We start from the raw sequence: 18941 nt of genomic DNA, 5'->3' as shown, positions 1-18941 counted from the left end.
CCCCACCTCCCCCCGCTTCCGGTATCAGTTGAAATGTCACCTCCTCAGAGAGGCCTTCCCTGATGACCCTGTCCACAGTGGGACGTCCGCTCTGACCCAGCTGTATCACTCCACCCTGTTTATTTCCCTTATAGCACTTAACACAATTTGTAGTTTTGGTATCATCTGTCTCCCTCGTTAAACTGTAAACTCCCTGCAGCAGGTTCAGGTCTATCTGGTTCATTATTTTATCCCCGTGCCCCATATAGGACCTGGCACATACCAAGCGGTTAATAAACACTCTGTTGAATGAAGGAACGAATGAATGAATGAATAAGGACCAAGGAAGGAGGGACAGGTTGGGGAACCAGATGCTTGGGAGAGCCCGGTTTGCCGTATCGGTGAGAAAGTTCTCCAGCAGGCAGCTGGAAGCCTAGCTCTGGGGGGTCATCTGGGTAAGTGAGAGCGCCTAGGCAGGGGCCAAGACAAAACCTACCTTGCCAGAGAATTACCACCACGAATACTTCGTAGGCACGCAGATTGCTCCGCTCCTCCCCAGACACACTGGATCAGAATCTCCGGAGTAGGGCCAGGAATCTGCGTGCGTAACAGGTTCCCTAGGTGACCGTGATGTTCCTTGGGGCTGGAGAGCTCGGCCCTAGAGGAGAGGGACTGAGGCGGTGACTTTGGGTGGCTAGATAACAGGGCAGAGGCCTGCCCTGAAGTCGCCACCCGCGCCGTCGCTCGGCCCTCCGATTGGTCGCCTCCCGGGTTACCTTTGGCCACACTTGGCCTCGCGCCGCCCTCCGCCCCGCCCCCGTCGCTCCGCCCTCCGATTGGTCGCCGCCCCGCCCGTCCCCCGGGCTGGGGCAACCGGACTGGCGCGTGCCGGAAGCCGGAAGCGCGGCGGCGGCGGCGGCGGCGTTGGCGTTCCTCAGGCAGCTGTATCCTTACGCCATGCCAGTCCTTCGGCCGACCGTGTCGGCGGGGCGCCTCCTCCTCCTCTGGCTGCGGCTCCCCCTGCGGCCGCCCGGAACCCGGCTGTCGAGCGGACGGGCGGCGGCGGCCGGCGCCCTGGAGCGGGCCATGGACGAGCTGCTGCACCGTGCGGTGCCCGCGATGCCGGCCTACGGGCTGCGCGAGAAGACGCCGGCGCCGGCGGAGAACCAGTGCGCGGACTTCGTGAGCTTCTACGGCGGCCTGGCAGAGGCGGCCGAGCGTGCCGAGCTGCTGGGCCGCCTGGCGCGGGGCTTCGGCGTGGACCACGGCCAGGTGGCCGAGCAGAGCGCCGCCGTGCTCCAGCTGCTCCAGCAGCCGCGGGAGGCGGCCGTGCTCCTGCAGGCAGAGGACCGGCTGCGCTACGCGCTGGAGCCGCGCTACCGCAGCCTCTTCCACCACATCAGCAAGCTGGACGGCGGCGTGCGCTTCCTGGTGCAGCTGCGGGCCGACCTGCTCGAGGCTCAGGCCCTCAAGCTGATGGAGGGACCGCACGTCCGGGTAAGGCCCCGCCCGGGCCGCCCCCGACCCTTGGCGGCTCTCCCCATGTCGTCCTCACCCGCTCCTCAAGCCCCAAGCATTCCACCTTCCCCTGCCTGGAGCCGCGCACACTTCGCCCCGAGTCAGAGCCCCCGAACCCTGTCCCCTTCCTTCCCACGCTTTCCCAGTCCTTGCCTCCCTCTAGGGTCACCTCGCTTGTCTTTATAGAAACTCGGCCCTCGCGTACTTTCAAGGTGACTGTCACGCCTCGTTCCTGATGAGCGTGCTCCATAAAATCTCTTTTTCATTCTTTTACCTGAGAGGTTTCGTCCATGTGGTACACTTGAATGCGGACCGAACCGAGCATCCGGTAACTTTCTGAAGACCTGGATGGGGTCAGTAAAAGTTAGTCGCAGGACCCACTGTGTAAGCCCTTGTCCTAAAAAGTCCTGTGAAACGTACACAGGTGACTAGAACTCGAGGTCGCCACCGTCTAGGAGTCTGGATGCCTTCTATTTTCTCTCTGCCTCGTAACTATGACCAGGGTATTTTTACCTTCCTGAGTTCAGCCCTAAAATAGGATTCTAAGTTGACTTCTTGAGGAAATCAGGTGTTTAGCACAGTGAGCTCAGGTTAGATGCAAATAAATAGATTAAGATTTAAATAATGATGACTTGAAAGGTGGCTGATAGTTGACTATAGTCCTTTTATTACTATCGATGTTAAATATGGTGGGACCACTAACTCGCTCTTTTAGTAAACCAAAAATGCTGTAAACGTTCTGGCCTTCAGAAGGTTAGTAGGTGCAGTTGGCTTTAAAAAGAATTGAACAGTTGAACGATTCCTTTAAGAACTCTTGACACTGGCGTAACGGTTTTTACGTTCATTGCCTCACTCTTGGGGAGGTGATAAGCGTGTCTCCACATGGCGACCTCTCACGTGAGGTCACATGACTTGACCAGGCCCTCAGAGCAAATAAGCATGTCTCTGATCATCCACCCACACCCACATTTCCCAGGTTCTTTGCTCTGCACTTTATATCCTCATCATGTTGTGTGAGTTATGGTGTCTATCAGAAACCTTCGTATCTTTCTTGGCTACGGAGCCCGACATGCATAAAATTGTGTGTAGTTAGGATAGGGTTAATCTCAGGATGATAACAGTAGCTATGATTTGATTGCTCATAATAGCTGGCTAATCTACGATGCTAAGTGTTACCTAGGACCAGTGAGCCTTCAGCTGTAAGAGTCACAGGCTGAGAACCTCAGTTGTTTATTGCATTGGCACCACATCAGTCCTGGAATCCCGGTGTGTTGAATCGACCATGTTCCCAACTAAATCCCCATCTGAATGGCTGAGACCTTGGGTTCCACACACTGTGTGCATACCCATCTGGTTCCTCCCAAGAGAGGCTTGGGTTTCGTCTGCAATCCAAGCAGACCTTTTTTTTTTTTCCTCCTTGAAGCGGAGACAGGTGCTCCTGAAAGCCTTCTGAAACTTAATTCTCATTGCATAGGAGGCTTGAGAATTAGGTAGGATGTCTGTCTACCTCATCCAAGGTAGGATGTCTTTTGGGTAGGTGACCTGTCCCCAGATGGAACTCTCCACCCATCCATTCAGCCACTCATCGGCTGTCTGTATGGTACCAGGCGTGCTCAGGCTCCGAGATCACTTGGTCCAGAAGCTTCCCTTCTAGTATGGGAAGAGGTAGGGGCGGGCACGGTATGCGTGAGCGCCTTTCACGCACTTGCTCATTTCATCCTCAGCAAGATGTGGTGACTGTTGGACAGATGAGGTGATTAAAGCTTGTCGAGGCCCAGTGCAGCGCCTCCCCCCAAGCCCCGTCTCCACGCTCCACGGTGTGTACTTCATCATGGCACCCCAGCTCTCTTAGTTGACAACCTAACTAGATCGAAAATGGGCTTATTCTTTTAGATTTGCCTTTTTCTATAAAACTGAAGGGAAGGTAAGACAACCCAGCTGATGAATGGCTTTGTTTTATTTACTTTCACTGACTCAGGAGTTTAATATTCTCTAGTTGTGACTGTGTTTATCTTTCCAAGACTTTGTGTAAGCTTCCATCTTATCAGCAACCTCAGCACACACCTTGTTCTGAAACCTCAGGTCAGTCTCTGCTCTTCTGTCGAAAAATCATCAAACCTTCCGTGGCCAGGAGGATGGCATTCGGTGTCTTTCCTTTGGCATTTTTGCTGCCCACCAGCCATCCTGCGCATTCCCACTCCCCCAGCATTACTCGCTCCCCTCCATGGACCCTCCTCTCCAGCCAAGCTGGCTCCTGGATGGAACGTTCCTGAACCCGCGCCGCTGCGTGATTCCTGTTAGAAAAAGAGCCGCCTGCACTCCCAGCTCGTTTGCTAGGCTTTTGCAGGTGCTCCAGCTCAGGGTGGCCCCACCCGGTTCTGAGCTTCATAGATACGTCATTGTACCACTCAGTTGGATTTGATACATTAACCACAGAATCTGTTGTTTGAAATGTATTTTTCCCCCGCAAGTGGATGATCAGCTCCTTGAAAACTGGGACCTTCGTCTTGTGTAGCAAAATGATGAATGAAGCGTGAGATAGACTCCCGGGTGCCCTGCCATCTGGCGAAGCCAGCAGCTAACCACTCCCATTCGTCCTGAGGTCAGACTGCTCCATTCAGAGGTCTGAGCCTGGAACGGAACCTGGAGGCCAGGGGAGGTTTCCGTGCGGCCGAGAGAGAGAGAGAGAGAGAGAGAGAGAGAGAGAGAGAGAGAGAGAGAGGAGAGAGGAGAGACATCCTAGCAGACGCTGGGACCGCCCTTGTCCTGGGGGATTCCTGATGTCACATCCGATTCTGTGAGACATAACTGGACTCGTTTCCTTACTCTTCCCCACATACAAGAGACGACTCTTGGTTATGAGGTTGAGAAGGGACATCATCAGAGCTCAAAGCTGTGACCCTGAGACTTGACTTGTGGGAGAGGAGCTGGCCCCAGGGAGATCCAGAGCTGCCAGCAACACCATGTCCTCAGACGTTCAGGGTTCCCTTGTTTTATAGCCAAGGCCGTCCACACACGTAAGGGAAAAACATCACCAACCGAAAGGCACAAAGTCACGTGGAATCAAGATATGTCTCAAGCAGAGGGTGAGTGACCCTAGACTGACCTTGGCCTCTGCGCACGGTCGGGACACGCTGGGTGCAGAAGCCTTTTCAGGTGGCTCCGTCACACCTCTTGCGTTTCTCTACCTAGAAATCCTGCTCTTAGCCCGAGTGCCTCAAACCGCTAGCAGCTAAATCTGTCGCTCCCCTTCCCCTTGCTCTTTGTGGCTGCGTAAATGTTTTTTTATCCCTATCATTCAAAACATTCAGAGTTGACTTTTTTTAACCCATAGAAATCGTCACTGGGATCTGATATTGTAATTAATCACCAGAATCACTTAACGTGTGTGTGGTCCATCTTGATTCCGTGTTTGTTTCATTCTGGATTTTGCAGCCAAGTTAAAGAGGTGGTTAAAAAGCTAGAGCTTTTCGCTTGTAGGAATCCAGTGTTGGAAACCACCAGCAGCTTGGCCCTCGAGCTTCAGCGCAGGAGCCGCAGATCCCCAGGCGCCTAGGGTGCCGCGGGACGCCCGGGAGGCAGGGAGTAGCAGACCTGAGCACCCCTTGCTGTGCACACGGCACCCCATCACACAGGTGTGCTTCTCCCCTGGCCCTTGCTGACCTTGGAGCTGCCAGCTGATGTCAGGTGGACGAGAGCTGCTGTGGGCTCAGGCCTGGGCATTGCCCTGGACTGGACTCAGTGCCCTGCTTCTCCTCACAGCTTCTTGTTTGCTGAATCTCGTGAGCACAGAGGCATCCTTAGAATAACTGGCATGTGTGAGGCCCAAAGGGATGCTGACTGGGCATCTCATACAGAACAGTGGGTACAGCAGAAGATGCACCAGGTGGGGAAGGAAGGCCCCGGTTATGCTGCTTTGAAGCGTGATTTTAGGTGATCGTAGCCACGTCCCTTAACTGTCCTGGGCCAACCAGCTCTGCTGCTGAGGCGATAGTGGTCAGTCTGCCCAAGGTCAGCCTGCTTCTCTTCTAGAAATACTGCGGGGCTTGGCTAAAAACACGGTTATGAATGAGGACAGTTTGTCAAGATCTTGGTCTCTGACCGAGGGCTGTGATTATTGGAAATACGGGAAGAATCCAGAGGCTGACGCTTCTGTTTGAGTGGAGCCCAGCGTGCAGCCCAAGGCGGAAGGCCCGGCAGGGGCAGGTCTCTTTTCTTGGGTATTTTAAATCCGGTGAGGTTTCTCTTCTTATTCTTAATCCTTCCTGATAGGAAATTCAGAGTCGGTATCAAGTCTGTTTGCTGGGAAGATGCAAGTGCTGTGTAGAAAGTTTTTACAGCCCAGCAGACGTCAGATGTCTGCTGTGGTTTTCAAGATAGCAGATCAGCTGCAGAGAGGATGGACGTTGCTGCCCATCGATTAAAAGGTCGTTAGAAGCCTAAGTGTCTTGGAGGCCAGCCTGGGACTTCTTGATTCATCCCAAGTCTCTACTGCGATGGTCCGTCCCTCTGATGCCACTTTGTAGCAACTCTTGGATTATAATAAGTGAGTTGATCTTAATGGATTTACCCCAAGAAAGGGATTTTAGTTGTTTTCATAATTGAGGAATTTGTAGAAAAGGGACTTGTCAATGTCCTTGAATTCTCTGATCGCAGGACCCCTGCCCCCCACCCCGAGTTTTAATCTTAGGAAATAGAACAGTAAATCAGTCATCCAGTGTTGGGCAGGGGTGGGTAATACCAAATCCACAAAGCAGCTTAATCACACCAGGAAAAGAGACGGTCCCTTTGCTTACAAGACCAAATGCTCTTTTTGTTAAAAATGCTCTTCTTCTCTGTTGAGGTTCCAAGTGAGTTGAGAGGCTTATTATGATGCCTGGACATGTGGCCGCAAGTCCGGGTTTGCGTGTTCTTTCCCGAGGCGGGGAAGTGTGGGCTTTGGGCTCTGAGGTGTGAATCCAATCCACCCATCAGTTGCCCTCCTCAACGAGACGCCCTGTGAACTTGCGGTTGTGTGTCCAGCTCCTGAGCGGGGTACGCGGTGTGCGGGCAGGCGCGTGCTTCTTGTGTGTGCAGTTTACAGGCTTTTTGTTTTTCTTCAGAGTTATTTCCAAAAGCCCTTTGGGGTTGAAGAGTTCAGTCTCTTACAGATACAATCCCCAGTGAAGCCGAGGGGACTCCCATTCTAAGAGAGGGTCTGGGCACCGTGAGATATTTGTGGGCAGCAGAAGGGTGCTGGCATTTAGGAAACGATGGGCGATTTGAATGTAGAAATGACGGTGAGACCTGTGGGAATCTTAACAGAAGCCCGGGCGGAACACTGGAGAAGGGACCAAACTCATATCAGGCAGGGTCTCCACGCCACCAGCCGCACCACAGTTTGTTGTAAAGCTTCTCTGGTGTCTTGTCCTGTTTTGAAGTTAACCTGGTGGTCCTCGTGGTTCTACTAAATTCTGCCCTTAGCTAGACTAAGAGATGAACTCATTTGTAGATGGGAACGTTGTCCCAGCAGTTGTATTTTTGAGTCCTGGGTCGCTGATAAATGATTTCTCAATCACTGAGCATGACGCATACACGATTCCTCTGCCTCCTGCTGTCTGAGATCGGGTAGCCTTGCTGCCCTCGGCACCTAATTCCAGCCTGAACAGCTGCGGTCCTGTTAGCACTGGGCGGTGGAGATGTGTAACCTTTAACCTAGATTCCCGGATCTCGTGTCCAGTGTCCCACGTTATAGCTGTCAGTAGCCCAGAATAGAACGAAGGGACTTGTAGAAGAGGCGCTTCCGTCAGCCAGACCATTCCTTTCATAATCAATACTGAATGAATGCCGAAGGCAGATTTTTCCAACTTGTTCCTATTGTGCGTCTCATAGAGATGCCATAGAGTTCCATGTACATCCTACATGGAACTCGGCTGGTCCGTTCCTAACCTTTCAGTGCAGAGGTTCCCAACCTGGGGACCCTGGTTGGGAACTGAGTTTCTAAGGGCTCCATGAACCCCAGGAAGCTGTGTGCAGAGTTTTATTAATGTGTTTGCATTTTTCTGGGGAGAGTGTCCCCAGTTTTTAGCACATGTGCAAGAGTGTATGAGGACCCCAGGAAGACTGAGAACCACTGTAGTCAGTGCAGGAAATACAGTTTTATAAGGAGCCGTTCTGTGTTGCCTGGTGAGCCATCCCTTCTCCTCCCTTCCTGCTACTTCCTGGTCACTGTTTTCCAGTTTGTCTTCTCTTTTTCATTTGCCATCAATCTGTTAAATCATCTTCCACATGGAGGACCCCACTGATGGCTTTGAGAACCAGAGGACTAAATCAGAAATGACCTCTGCCCTTACAGAGCTGAGAGGCCAGTAGAGGAGACTAGACCATGGGATAAAGAGTTACGAGGGCCGGGCGCGGTGGCGCGCGCCTGTAGTCCCAGCTGCTCGGGAGGCTGAGGCAGGAGGATCGCTTGAGCCCAGGAGTTCTGGGCTGTAGTGCGCTATGCCGATCGGGTGTCCGCACTAAGTTTGGCATCGATATGGTGACCTCCCGGGAGCGGGGGACCACCAGGTTGCCTAAGGAGGGGTGAACCGGCCCAGGTCGGAAACGGAGCAGGTCAAAACTCCCGTGCTGATCAGTAGTGGGATTGCGCCTGTGAATAGCCACTGCACTCCAGCCTGGGCAACATAGCGAGACCCCGTCTCTTAAAAAAAAAAAAAAAAAAGAGTTATGAGGAATTACAGAGATCACATGGTCCAGTCACCTGTCGACGTGGAAATCCTTTCTAAAACATTTCCACCGTGTTCTTGCCCACCCTGTGCTCATCTCTTCCCGTGGGGAGGGCCGCTGTCTCCCAGGAGGACCTCTGTGGGTGGCCCTAGCTCCTCAGAAGCTCTTCTTTACATGGAGTCTGACTGTGCCTTCCCCCTGTCGGTCCTGGACATGCTCCCTCTCCTTGCCGCCATGGGGCCTCTTGTGTGCCCTAGGCCTTCAGTGTTTAAAGATGGACCTCGCTTCATTCTGAAACCCTTTCTGAGCCACCCACCCCCATGCCTGCAACTTATCCTCAAGTGACAAGGTTCTGAGTCCTTTGACCTTTTACCAGAGATTAAAATGTGAAATGGCCCTGTAACAGTTTTATAGCTTGTGTACAGTTTTACAGGTGTTTTCCATCATGGTCTTTGCGATTCTTAAGGTCAATTCTGTACCAGACATACTGAGATGTTTGCTGTTATTCAATAATAATATGCAGTATATCTGTTAGTATGCAGTTCATCTATAACTAACAGAGACTCAAAACAGCAGTGGTTTGAATAAGAGAAGTTTGTCTTTCATGAAGAAGTCTGGACGTAGGCAGCCCAGGGCAGATCCTGCTCTGCGGTGCCCTCAGTTGACCCAGGCTTCTGTTTGTTGCTCTTCCCTGAAAACCTCATCCCCAAAGTTACCTCATGGCCCAAGATGGCTGCTCCAGCTCTAGCCATCACATCGCCTTCCGACCTGCGGTGGGGAGGACAAAGAAAAAGATGGAAGGACATCTCTTCCCTGCAGTGGGAAGGACAAAGAGAAAGAGCAGCCCTTTGCTGCTCCTGCCATCTTTCAAGGTTCCCAGAAGCTGCTGCAGGATACCTCTGCTTACATCTGAGAAGCCAGAACTCAGTCTCATGATTAGCCCTGGCGGCAGTGCAGACTTTATCCTGAACAGTCACGTGCCCAGGTAAAAATGAAGCTTCTGTCGATTTGGGAAAAAGGGACGCAGCCATTGAGGAACAACAGCCTTGTCTCTCGCCCTGGACGTCCCCTCCGCTCTGGCTGTCACGAAGCTTACCACTATTACATGGGCAGCAGTCACCACAGACTGAACTGGGATGGTTCTGCCCCTGCATGGTGTCCTCTCCTTTCCTTACCTCTTGTTCTATTCTTGCTTGAAAAGTTTCAGTGCGAATGTATCTCTGATGGTAAAGTTGACTCAAATCATTTTGGGAAGTAGAATAAATACAAGTAAGTGAAATTAGAATAACGTCATCCATTCTAAATGCATGGATTGCCCGACACACTATTATTCTACGGCCCACTCGGGGGGGAAAAAGCTGCCGACTAAGCCGTGACCCGCCATCATGTGAACAAGGTGTCCTGACCACCAAGATGTGAAAATAGGAAAACACACACCTTAGAGCTGTCGAAATGTGGGGTCCTCGTTTCTCTTGGGAAACAAGAAAGGGTGTTTTTGGTGAACCAGAGAATGTTCCTGAGAGGGTGTTGGAGCTTCCTGCACTGAGACGCCGTTCAGCGTCAGCTTAGCATCACGTGTGCAGCTGTGTTCACGGCGGCGAATGTATCGGCACACTTTATTTGATTTGGGCAACTTAGCTCAGATGGAACCCAGGTGTCTTGCAGGTGGAAGGAGGGAGGGAAGACGTGGAGCTGAGTTCGGTCTGTCGTGGCCGAGAGCAGAGCCCGGTGGAGCTGCCTCAGAACAGCCTCATCCTGCCCACTCCTCTTTTGTATCAGGTTTTGGTGTCGAATTCCCTGTGCTGGCAGCGATGCGGGGATGGGCTGGACGTCTTTCCCTCGGAAGGCCAGCGCTCCCCCCTCTCCATTTCAGGAAATGAACGGGGTGCTGAAAAGCATGTTCTCAGAATGGTTTTCTTCCGGGTTCCTGAACCTGGAGCGGGTCACCTGGCGTTCACCGTGCGAAATGCTGCAGAAAATCAGTGAGTAAGTATTTATGACGTTTCCGCTTTTCTTGCGTTTCAGCGGAAAGCCAGTCTCCATTCCCGTGTACGTTTTGTTCCAAGCCTGATAAAACCCAAACACAGGATCCACAAAGGTGGCTGTCCTACCAGGGGATGCCGGGACCACGGAGGAGGAAGGGGCACAGGTGGAAGCTGGTCCTCGTGCCGGTGAACCTGCGCTTGGGGTCTCGGTCACGTGCTCATATTTAAAGCCCTCAGGCCCGCGTCTCCCCAGCAACCCCATGATCAGAGCTGCCCGGGTTCACTGGACCCAAGCATTGGCATTAGTAACTCAAAAACCGTCTGTCTCAGCCAGCTGTGAAAATGTCTCCCTTGGATAAAATCTCCAAATTCACAGTATAGTGCGTGATTCCCACCTTCCCCCGGACACGGTAAAATGCAGGCTGGCCGACAGTAGCGTGCGGCCACGTCGCATGTTGAAACAAAGCGGTGGCCGAGGTCGCCGGACCCATGGAAGCAACCAGGCGATGCGTGTCCTCAGGCAGCGCGGACTTCAAACTGCAGAGATTCGGGGGAAGCAAGAGATGTAGGATGTCCGGTGACGGGCATCTGGTCAGGTCTCTGTGTTGAAATCTGCCACATACCTGCTCCCCCGGGGCCTGGCAAACGAGTCTTAAGACCGGCGATGAGAGCACAGTTTTGTGTGTTAAACGGTCACCAGTTGTGCTTCCTCTCAGTCAGCGCTGTTTTGCGCTAAGATGATCTTTGAATTTCCCGCAGAGTCCGCTGAAGCTGTATTTAAAGGATTGCTTTGACTTGAGTGAATAGTACGAGTAGGAATCAGCCCCGCGGCTCTTTAACTTGTGATTTGTACTTTTGTCTTGCCCTTTTTCATCACGTTCTCTTCAGGGCTGAGGCTGTGCATCCCGTTAAAAACTGGACGGACATGAAACGGCGCGTGGGGCCCTACAGAAGGTGTTACTTCTTCTCTCACTGCTCGACCCCGGGGGAGCCCCTGATCATTTTGCACGTGGCCCTGACCAGTGAGATCTCCAGCAGCATCCAGGTACCTGTGCACGGTCGATTCAGGACGGGGCGGACGGCCCAGGGTGCCTTAAGTTTTCTGTTAACTTAGTTTTCTCCCTTTTTGAAAATAAATTGCTTTTCGGCCTTTGTGGATCTTTGCATTAGCTAGACACAGTCTCCAGATCTGCAGCCACAGAGTGGAGGCGGGCAGTGTGTGGGCAGTGATGGGACAGGGCAAGCTTTTGCCAGGGTGTGTGGACCTTGGGTTGAGACGTGGTCCAGGCTGTTATGGATGAGAGGGGTACAGGTGCAGGGGCACGGGGATCAACTCTTCAGCATCTGAGTGCCTGTGGGTAGTTTCAAAAGACAGCCGATTGAGAAATTGGAAAGTCGGCTGTGCTGCGTGCCTGACACGGGCCCAGCGCTCTGCCCAGTGTGGTGGTTCCCCCCCCCGGAAGCAAGCTGGGCTTCTCCTCGAGGCGTTGGGGAGTGTCTGAAACACTCAGTCCGGAGGCCCACGGTGGGCAGGGGCTGGGGCTGCAGAGCAGGTCCGTTGAGGGGAAGTGGGCACACCTGGGTCACTGTGGCTTCGGGGTCGGAATGGCCTGTTCGGAGGCTGAGAGGTGATGGCAGACGTCAGGTGGGCGCTGGGCAGCGTCTCCTGGCATGGGAGGGCGGAGGGCTCGTCAGCAGGGAGACGCTCCCATAGGATGCTTGTCTGGAGGCGCCTGCACTGTGATGACGCACTAGACGTCATCACGGCCTCCCTGGGGGCAGTTTGGTAATAACTATTAAAATGTAAAACGTGTGTTCCTTTTGACCTAAAAATTCCAGTCTCAGGAATTTATCCCAGGAGAGGCTCAGAGCTGAGAGTTTGGGCGGTTGCCCCCTGCAGCATCGTCTGGAGGTGGGAGTGATAACCCAGGTGCCCACCGGGAGAGGCTGCTGTAGGGAGCGACGGCGTGTGCGTCTGGCCTGTCCTCACACACCCTGCGGTCCCACGTGTGGGCTTAAGTGTGGATTTAGCTTTGTACTTTTGACCTGGCACGTCAACCTTGACTTACTATTGACTGAAGATCCGGGTTCCAGCCTAGCCCACCTGGTGTGACCTTCTGCGTCGCCCGCGCGCGCCCTCCTGTGTGACTGCTCACAGCGCCCTGTGACTCAGGCTTGTTGCCGTTACTGTCCTCACCTTAGACATGGGGACTCCGAGGCTAGGGGAGAGCTTTGCCCGGGATGATGGAAGAAGTGGGGACGGTGGAGGGCCGGGGTCCCAGCCCTGAGGGCAGGTGCCTTCCGTGTGAGGAGACTCGCGCATCCGGACACATACATGAGAGCCGCGTGTGTGCGTGGTTTTGTGTGCACACGTACTTACGTGTGTACCTGCCTGGGGCCAATGGGACCGACCTGGAGAGGCGCTCCCCAGAGCGTAAACAGTAGGACTGGGTGTTCAGTTGTGGAGTGATTTGTGATTTTTTCTTCATGCATTTATTTCTTGCCTCTTTGATATTATGCATATCTCATTCACATAATCAAAGAAAGGTTCATTTGTTTGGGTTTGGGGGTTTTTTTTTGGAAAACTTTAAAAAAAAGATTTGCTGGAGACAAATTTTGAGTCCAGAACCACGAGATAACCTACAGACTTCTTGAAAAACAAAGGAGGTGATCCAACAAGATGAGGAATGATGGGAAGAGAGCTCCTCTGGCAGCTGCCGGTGCAGGAGAGGCTGGTGGGGCCCCGGATGTCACGGCCTCTGCGTCACTATCCGCCCAACTTTCCTTATGGTGACGGTTCATGGCTTCCCAGGAGTCACAGAAAAGACCCTCCGAGCGTCTGAAGGGGATGAGAGCTGAGGATGTTTCTCCTGAGGGGGGCACGCGCAGACCCACGCGTCCCATTGGCAATTTAAGGAAGTCTGTGGGCTCCAGACCTCAGCCTGGACTCTGGGCCAGACTCCCCTACTCCAAGCATCCAGGGTAGCTGGTAGGAGTTGAGAGCAGCATAAGCGTGTCCTTCAGAAGCAGGCTGGCAGGCCTGTGTCCACGCCAACTGCAAGGTCTCCACCACTACTGTCCAGTGGCCCTCAGGGTATTAAAGCTCAGAACGCCCCGCACTCACATCTCAGAGCAGATCAAGTCGGACTTGGCTAAGGGACCTCCCAGTACGAGTCATGCTGATTCTTAGATCGCTTCTCGTACGTGTCTGTGCGGGCGTGTGGTTTGACTGTGGAAATATAAGGACGTGACAGAAAACCAAAAAGGTACATAGGAAAAGCATAAAAAGGTACACTTCCTGAAAGAAAACTTAGGTAGGACTGCATCCGGCTTACTGGGAAATGTAAACAGCTAGGATTCAGAGGGGAGGAGGGACGCCTGCAGGACGCAGTGGGCAGCCTGCGCACAGGAGCCGCAGGAAGTGGGCCCCGTGGCCTTGGCAGAGGGCTGGCGTGCTGTCTGGGGGTGTCGCAGGGCAGCAGATTGCACAGAGAGAGAGACCCCCCCTGAGAGAGACCTAGGGGACGTCAGTTGTGATTCAGCGAAGCTTGTGGGAGAATTTCAAAGTGGTAGAAATGATACAACATTGAGCAAACAGCCAGGGAAGTTGTGAGACCACTGCCGCCTCCAGAGAGGTCTCAGAACAGGGTGCTTGCCTCTAGAGCCTGGTCCTTGGGTCGAGGGACCCCCAGGAGGGGTGAGGGCGAGGCGGGTGCATCCACAGCCGCCCGTCACCGTCCTTTATGTTTTCCAGACCATCATAGTGAAGGAGAGTCCCACGTCGGAGACGGAGGAGCGGGACAAGATCACCACAGCCGTCCTATACTCGCTGAGCCTGACCCAGCAGGGGCTGCAGGGCGTGGAGCTGGGCGCCTTCCTCATCAAGCGGGTGGTGAAGGAGCTGCAGGTGAGCGAGGCTCGACCCTGACCCCGCCGCACCTCTGTCGGTGCCCCCGCCTTGGGATGGCCCAGCAGTTCTGCCCTCACCTCTGCGGACAGGGTGAAGCTGTTGGGCCGGAGCGATCAGGAGGGGTGGAAGAGTGCCAGGTGCCCCTCGGCACTTCCTAGGAGCCCCGAGACTCGTCAGGGGGTGGAAGCGGTGCCGAGGAAAAGGCCCTCAGAGCCGGCTTCTCATGGGCCACAAATCCAGATGCGTCCTGGGGGCGGCGGCTTCTGCAGGGGACCCTGCACCCTGGCTGGCGGGGCAGCTCCTGATGGGCACGTGCTGTCCCGGCATAGTCGCCAGCAGGGCCCCCTTCGCTCCCACTGTCCAGTCCTGGCCCTGCCAACCTCCCTACCCACCCTCGCCCACTCGTGGCCCGGGAGGGAGCATCGAGGTTCGACTTCGACCGGGCAGTTGGAGGGTAAATGCACTGGCACCTGGTTTTTTTTTATAATTGCCTTCTCTTGGTTGCCCTGGTAAACACAGAAATGTTCAGGTCCACGCTGGGTTTGGGCTTTTTAAAACTGTCTCATGACGGGCTGGAGTGAACTCTAATGTGCAGAATCTAATTTTTAGGTAAAATAATTAGATCATGACTAATTGGCTCTGACAGCAGCACTCTCCGCTTCTGGTGGTTTCAACACAGACAGCTGCTGCAGAAGCTCTTCCTCAGAGAATGACAAATAGGGTGGAATTTAAATACTTGCGTGCTTCGTGTTAAATTCACAGTTTTAAGTCTGAGAACTTGGGATTCAGTTGGGTATCAGCTTCGTTAGAATCACTCCCTGCCACTTTTTCCCCAGAGGCGGTAAGAAGCACATCTGATTACTCTGAGTTTCTTCTTTTATTTCCTGCTTCTTTGCTGAAGGTGCTAATGCTTGGGGCGAGGGTGGGCGGGTAGCAGGGCTGGTGTGAGGCAGAAAGGCAGTCAGAGGGGGGGCAGGCTCCGGGGTCTGGGTGATACAGCAGGTTCTGTTTCTGAATCAGGCAGCCCAGGAGCCATCCTGCTGCTGACCTCTTCTCCACGTCTGGGCTGGGAGCCGGAAAGTCACCTGAGAAATCGGGAGGGAAGGGCAGCCCCTCCTCCACAGAGGTGTTCGTGGAGGTTTATGGAGGAGGCACCTTAAATGCCCAGTGAAAAGAACAGGGTTAGGAAAAGTCATGGGATCGTTTTATCTTTTAATATTGTTCTGTCGCTAAAGTTACGGTTCTGAATTTTGAGTGACAGTGAGAAAGCGCTCATGATATAAATGCACAAAGCAGGATGAGGGTGTAAAATAACTGTCTTGCCCTTGCAAAAGTTGCCTAGAGAAAGACCAGGAGTTACACTCTGTCAGACCTGGAGAGTGTGGTGGTTTCTTTGCTTCCGTCCTAAATTTAAAAAAATTTATTCTATAGTGAGCGTATATTACATTTTTAATTGGAAGATACTGAGTTCTTCGAAATGATCATTGCGATCTCTCTGTAATTTGAACAACAGTGATTGAACCGTGTTACCTGATGTGGAGACATAACCGTTACCTCCCCTTCTATCCCATCCTCTGCACCCACTGTGCTATATAGTTGAGCGATCAGTTATTCATTCAACAAACAGAAGACAGTCACTGGGTACTTGTGTGCCAAGCACCAAACCAGGTTCTGTGGCGGCAGCAAAGTCCATGGGAGGGGCCTGGTGGGCTAGAAAGACAAGACCTGTAGTCAGAAGACAGCACCCCACGTCGTAGCAGCCCACCCCTCCAATTTCAGGCAGGTCCCCCAACTTGCCGTTGTGGATGGCGGTGCAGATTGGAGACCCCAGTAAAGGCTTGTCCTGGGGACTCAGGTTGCCTCCAGGACCTGGCACACATCAGATCCTTAATAACTGTTCCTTGAAAGAAGAAGATTCGTGCGCAGCAAATATCACTTTGTAAACCACACAGCAGCACACGGAGGTTAATGATACGTAAGCGAGAAATGAGGAGGTGTTTCTGAATCCGTGACTCACCTGCTGAATTGTGTGTGTGTGTGTGTGTGTGTGTGTGTTTTCTCCACCTTCCTTTCCCCACCCCAACTGTGCCCTGCAGAAGGAGTTTCCTCACCTGGGGACGTTTTCAAGTCTGTCCCCTATCCCCGGGTTCACCAAGTGGCTTCTGGGGCTGCTGAAGTCAAAAGCAAAGGATCACGGGAGGAACGAACTGTTGACAGATTCCGAGTGTAAAGAAATCTCCAAGATCACGGGCGGTCCCGTGAATGAGACCCTCAAGACCATTCTCAGCAGCAGCGAGTGGGTCCAGTCTGAGCAGCTGGTCCGGGCGCTCCAGGCCCCCCTGATGCGGCTCTGCGCCTGGTACCTGTACGGGGAGAAGCACCGGGGCTACGCCCTGAACCCCGTGGCCAACTTCCACTTGCAGAACGGGGCCGTGATGTGGCGCATCAACTGGATGGCCGACGTCAGCCTCAAGGGCATCACGGGCTCGTGTGGCCTCATGGTCAATTACCGCTACTTCCTGGAGGACACAGCCACCAACAGGACCACCTACCTCAGCTCCAAGAGCATCAAAGCTTCCGAGCAGGTCCTCAGCCTGGTGGCCCAGTTTCAGAAGAACAGCAAACTCTAAGTCACCTTTGCTGAAGCCAACGTCCCCGGCTTGGAAAAGGATAATTTTCCGAGGGATTGGGGATGGGGTTATGTACCCAAAGGAGCTTCTAGAGTGAACCAGAGTTGAACTGTGCTCTCTGGCCCGTGGCGGGGTCACACCGGAAGGCCGGGCCCGGGCTTTGCACGAGGGAAGATGTGTTACCGCTGCAAGGTAGTGGTGGGTACAGGTAGACGTGGGCTGGATGGGGATGCTGTGCTCTCTCCAGAAGATTCCATCTTGGCCTTTGACCTGGCTCCCTGCCCTGGGATGGTCTTCAGAAACCATGGAGACTCTGCCGGCTCTCGACCCAAGGTGGATGGGTCAGCCACTCTGGGACCCGGGCAGCTGGCACAGGTGAGAACAGATGTTCCTTCCAGCGTAGAACGTGGTTCAGCCATGATCGTTTTAGCCGTTTCTCTCTGCTGATTGCAAAGGGATAGAGGGCTGTGCTACACTTCACTAGTTAAATTCTGGAGATTGTGAACGTGTGAAAAGGTTTGTGACTTTGCACAAACTTCACTAAGCCAAGTTATTGGACACGAGAGCTCTTGTCGCCTGGGGCTTAAATTGCATTATAGACTTGACAGTTATAGCGATTCAAGTTCGTGATGAACTCCGTAGCAAAGAACACGTTTGTCCTGTGAAGCATTAAACACGTGGTTACTCACGATCGCATAGTGGTTGTCTTTGTGGTCTGAGACCTCGTTAGCCGTGCCCTTGGTCCCCAGCCAGCCCGTTGGCAGGTTTGATGCTCTGTGAAGCGGGCCTGGAGCGTGTGGCCTGAGGACAGAGGTGATGGCAGAGGTGCTGCTGATTGTGGGTGAGGAGACGGGTGTGAAGTTGAGTCAGGCAGCAGGAAGCAGCCCCCTCCTTCTTGGTTTTGCTTTGAGCTGATGGTGAAGGCCCCCGAGCTCTGCAGGCCTGATGTCACCACCGTCCAGGAGCTTGGAAAAAGTTAAGGCACCAACTGCTTCCGTGTGGCAGGCGGCCCCTGAGACCGTAGCCCCTGATTCCCACACTGCACGCCTTATCTTTGTTCAGCCTCTTATATGGGAATCTTCAAACAAAATAGAAGTGGAGAAAATAGTGTAATGACCCTAGGTACATACCACCCAGCTTCCACAACCATCAGTAATTTTCCATTTTTATCAAAACTTATTTCTTGGACTTCCCTGGTGGCGCAGTGGTTGAGAGTCCGCCTGCCGATGCAGGGGACGCGGGTTCGTGCCCCAGTCCGGGAAGATCCCACGTGCCGCAGAGCGGCTGGGCCCGTGAGCCGTGGCCGCTGAGCCTGCGCGTCCGGAGCCTGTGCTCCACAACGGGAGAGGCCACAACAGTGAGAGGCCCGCGTACCGCAAAAAAAAAAAAAAAAAAAAAAAACTTAAAATGTGTTACATTTAGTTACATCCAGTCTCCAGTGAAGACTGGATGATGGATGGGTGGACATGGATGGTGCCGTGCTCTGAATGTTTATGTCCCACCAATTTACATGTTGAAATCCTAACCCCCAAAGGTGATGGCATTAGGAGGTGGAGCCTCTGGGAGGTGATTAGGTCATGAGGATGGAGCCGTCCTGAATGGGATTAGTGTCCTTATACCTCATGACCTCAGAAGTTCCCTAGGCAATTCTGCAGCTGAAAGAGGGCCCTCATCCGACCGTGCTGCCCCCCAATCTCAGATTTCCAGCCTCCAGAATTGTCAGCAACCAGTTTCTGCTGTTCTAAGCCACCCAGTCTGTGGTACTTTGTTACAGCAGCCAGAGTGGACTGAGCTGATGGATACAGATGGCTGGATAAGGACTCCGCGCCTCTGTCCACATGACTGAAGGGAAAGCTTATGACGCTTCCATTACAGTGCACTGGGTTGAAATCCCCCTTACTTCATGTGTGTTACAGGGAACCCCCTTCACTTCCCACACTTACCCTACAAGCCCTAGAAGGGCAGAAGATGGCTGAAACAGCCCAGCCGCCCACTTCCTCTGAGGGATGGTCAGACTGCCCACTTGTGCGTATGTTGTCCTTCTGGCAATGGCAGCCAGGCAGGAGTCAGACAGCAGCTGGCTTTGGAGGCAACAGAAGTTCACTCACGGACCCTCCTCACGTTGCGAATTCACATCCTACGGAAGAGTACAACCACTGCCCGGGGGCATCATCGCAAGGGGGATGCAGTAACACGAGCACGGACAGTGTC

The 18941-nt window shown here is 53.4% G+C and overlaps 1 protein-coding gene across 2 annotated transcripts; it reads left to right on the top strand.

Annotated features, from left to right (window-relative positions):
* The first annotated feature begins 804 nt into the window (after positions 1 to 804).
* MLYCD (malonyl-CoA decarboxylase) lies at positions 805 to 17845 on the top strand. Of its 2 annotated transcripts, none has more exons than XM_079906238.1 (5): positions 805 to 1476; positions 10079 to 10191; positions 11079 to 11235; positions 13945 to 14097; positions 16197 to 17845. In XM_079906238.1, exons 1-5 carry the CDS (start codon positions 937 to 939, stop codon positions 16728 to 16730), a joined length of 1497 nt encoding a protein of 498 aa, XP_079762364.1. In that variant the 5' UTR covers positions 805 to 936; the 3' UTR covers positions 16731 to 17845. The 2 variants fall into 2 exon arrangements, with proteins under 2 accessions (XP_079762364.1, XP_079762363.1); XM_079906237.1 differs by having other exon boundaries at positions 9985 to 10187.
* The last annotated feature ends 1096 nt before the right edge of the window (positions 17846 to 18941 follow it).

Source organism: Stenella coeruleoalba (assembly GCF_951394435.1).
Source record: "Stenella coeruleoalba genome assembly, chromosome: 20".
NCBI classification, from domain to species: domain Eukaryota; kingdom Metazoa; phylum Chordata; class Mammalia; order Artiodactyla; family Delphinidae; genus Stenella; species Stenella coeruleoalba.
The sequence above is the reverse complement of the archived record's forward strand: the minus strand, read 5'-3'. Positions and strand labels throughout refer to the sequence as shown.

Bases quoted from the DNA above. Each gene is read 5' to 3' on its own strand.
- MLYCD (XM_079906237.1), top strand. From the start codon at position 937: ATGCCAGTCCTTCGGCCGACCGTGTCGGCGGGGCGCCTCCTCCTCCTC. The intron at 10,188-11,078 runs GTGAGTAAGTAT...CGTTCTCTTCAG, and splicing joins CGAAATGCTGCAGAAAATCA to GGCTGAGGCTGTGCATCCCG. The intron at 11,236-13,944 runs GTACCTGTGCAC...TATGTTTTCCAG, and splicing joins AGATCTCCAGCAGCATCCAG to ACCATCATAGTGAAGGAGAG.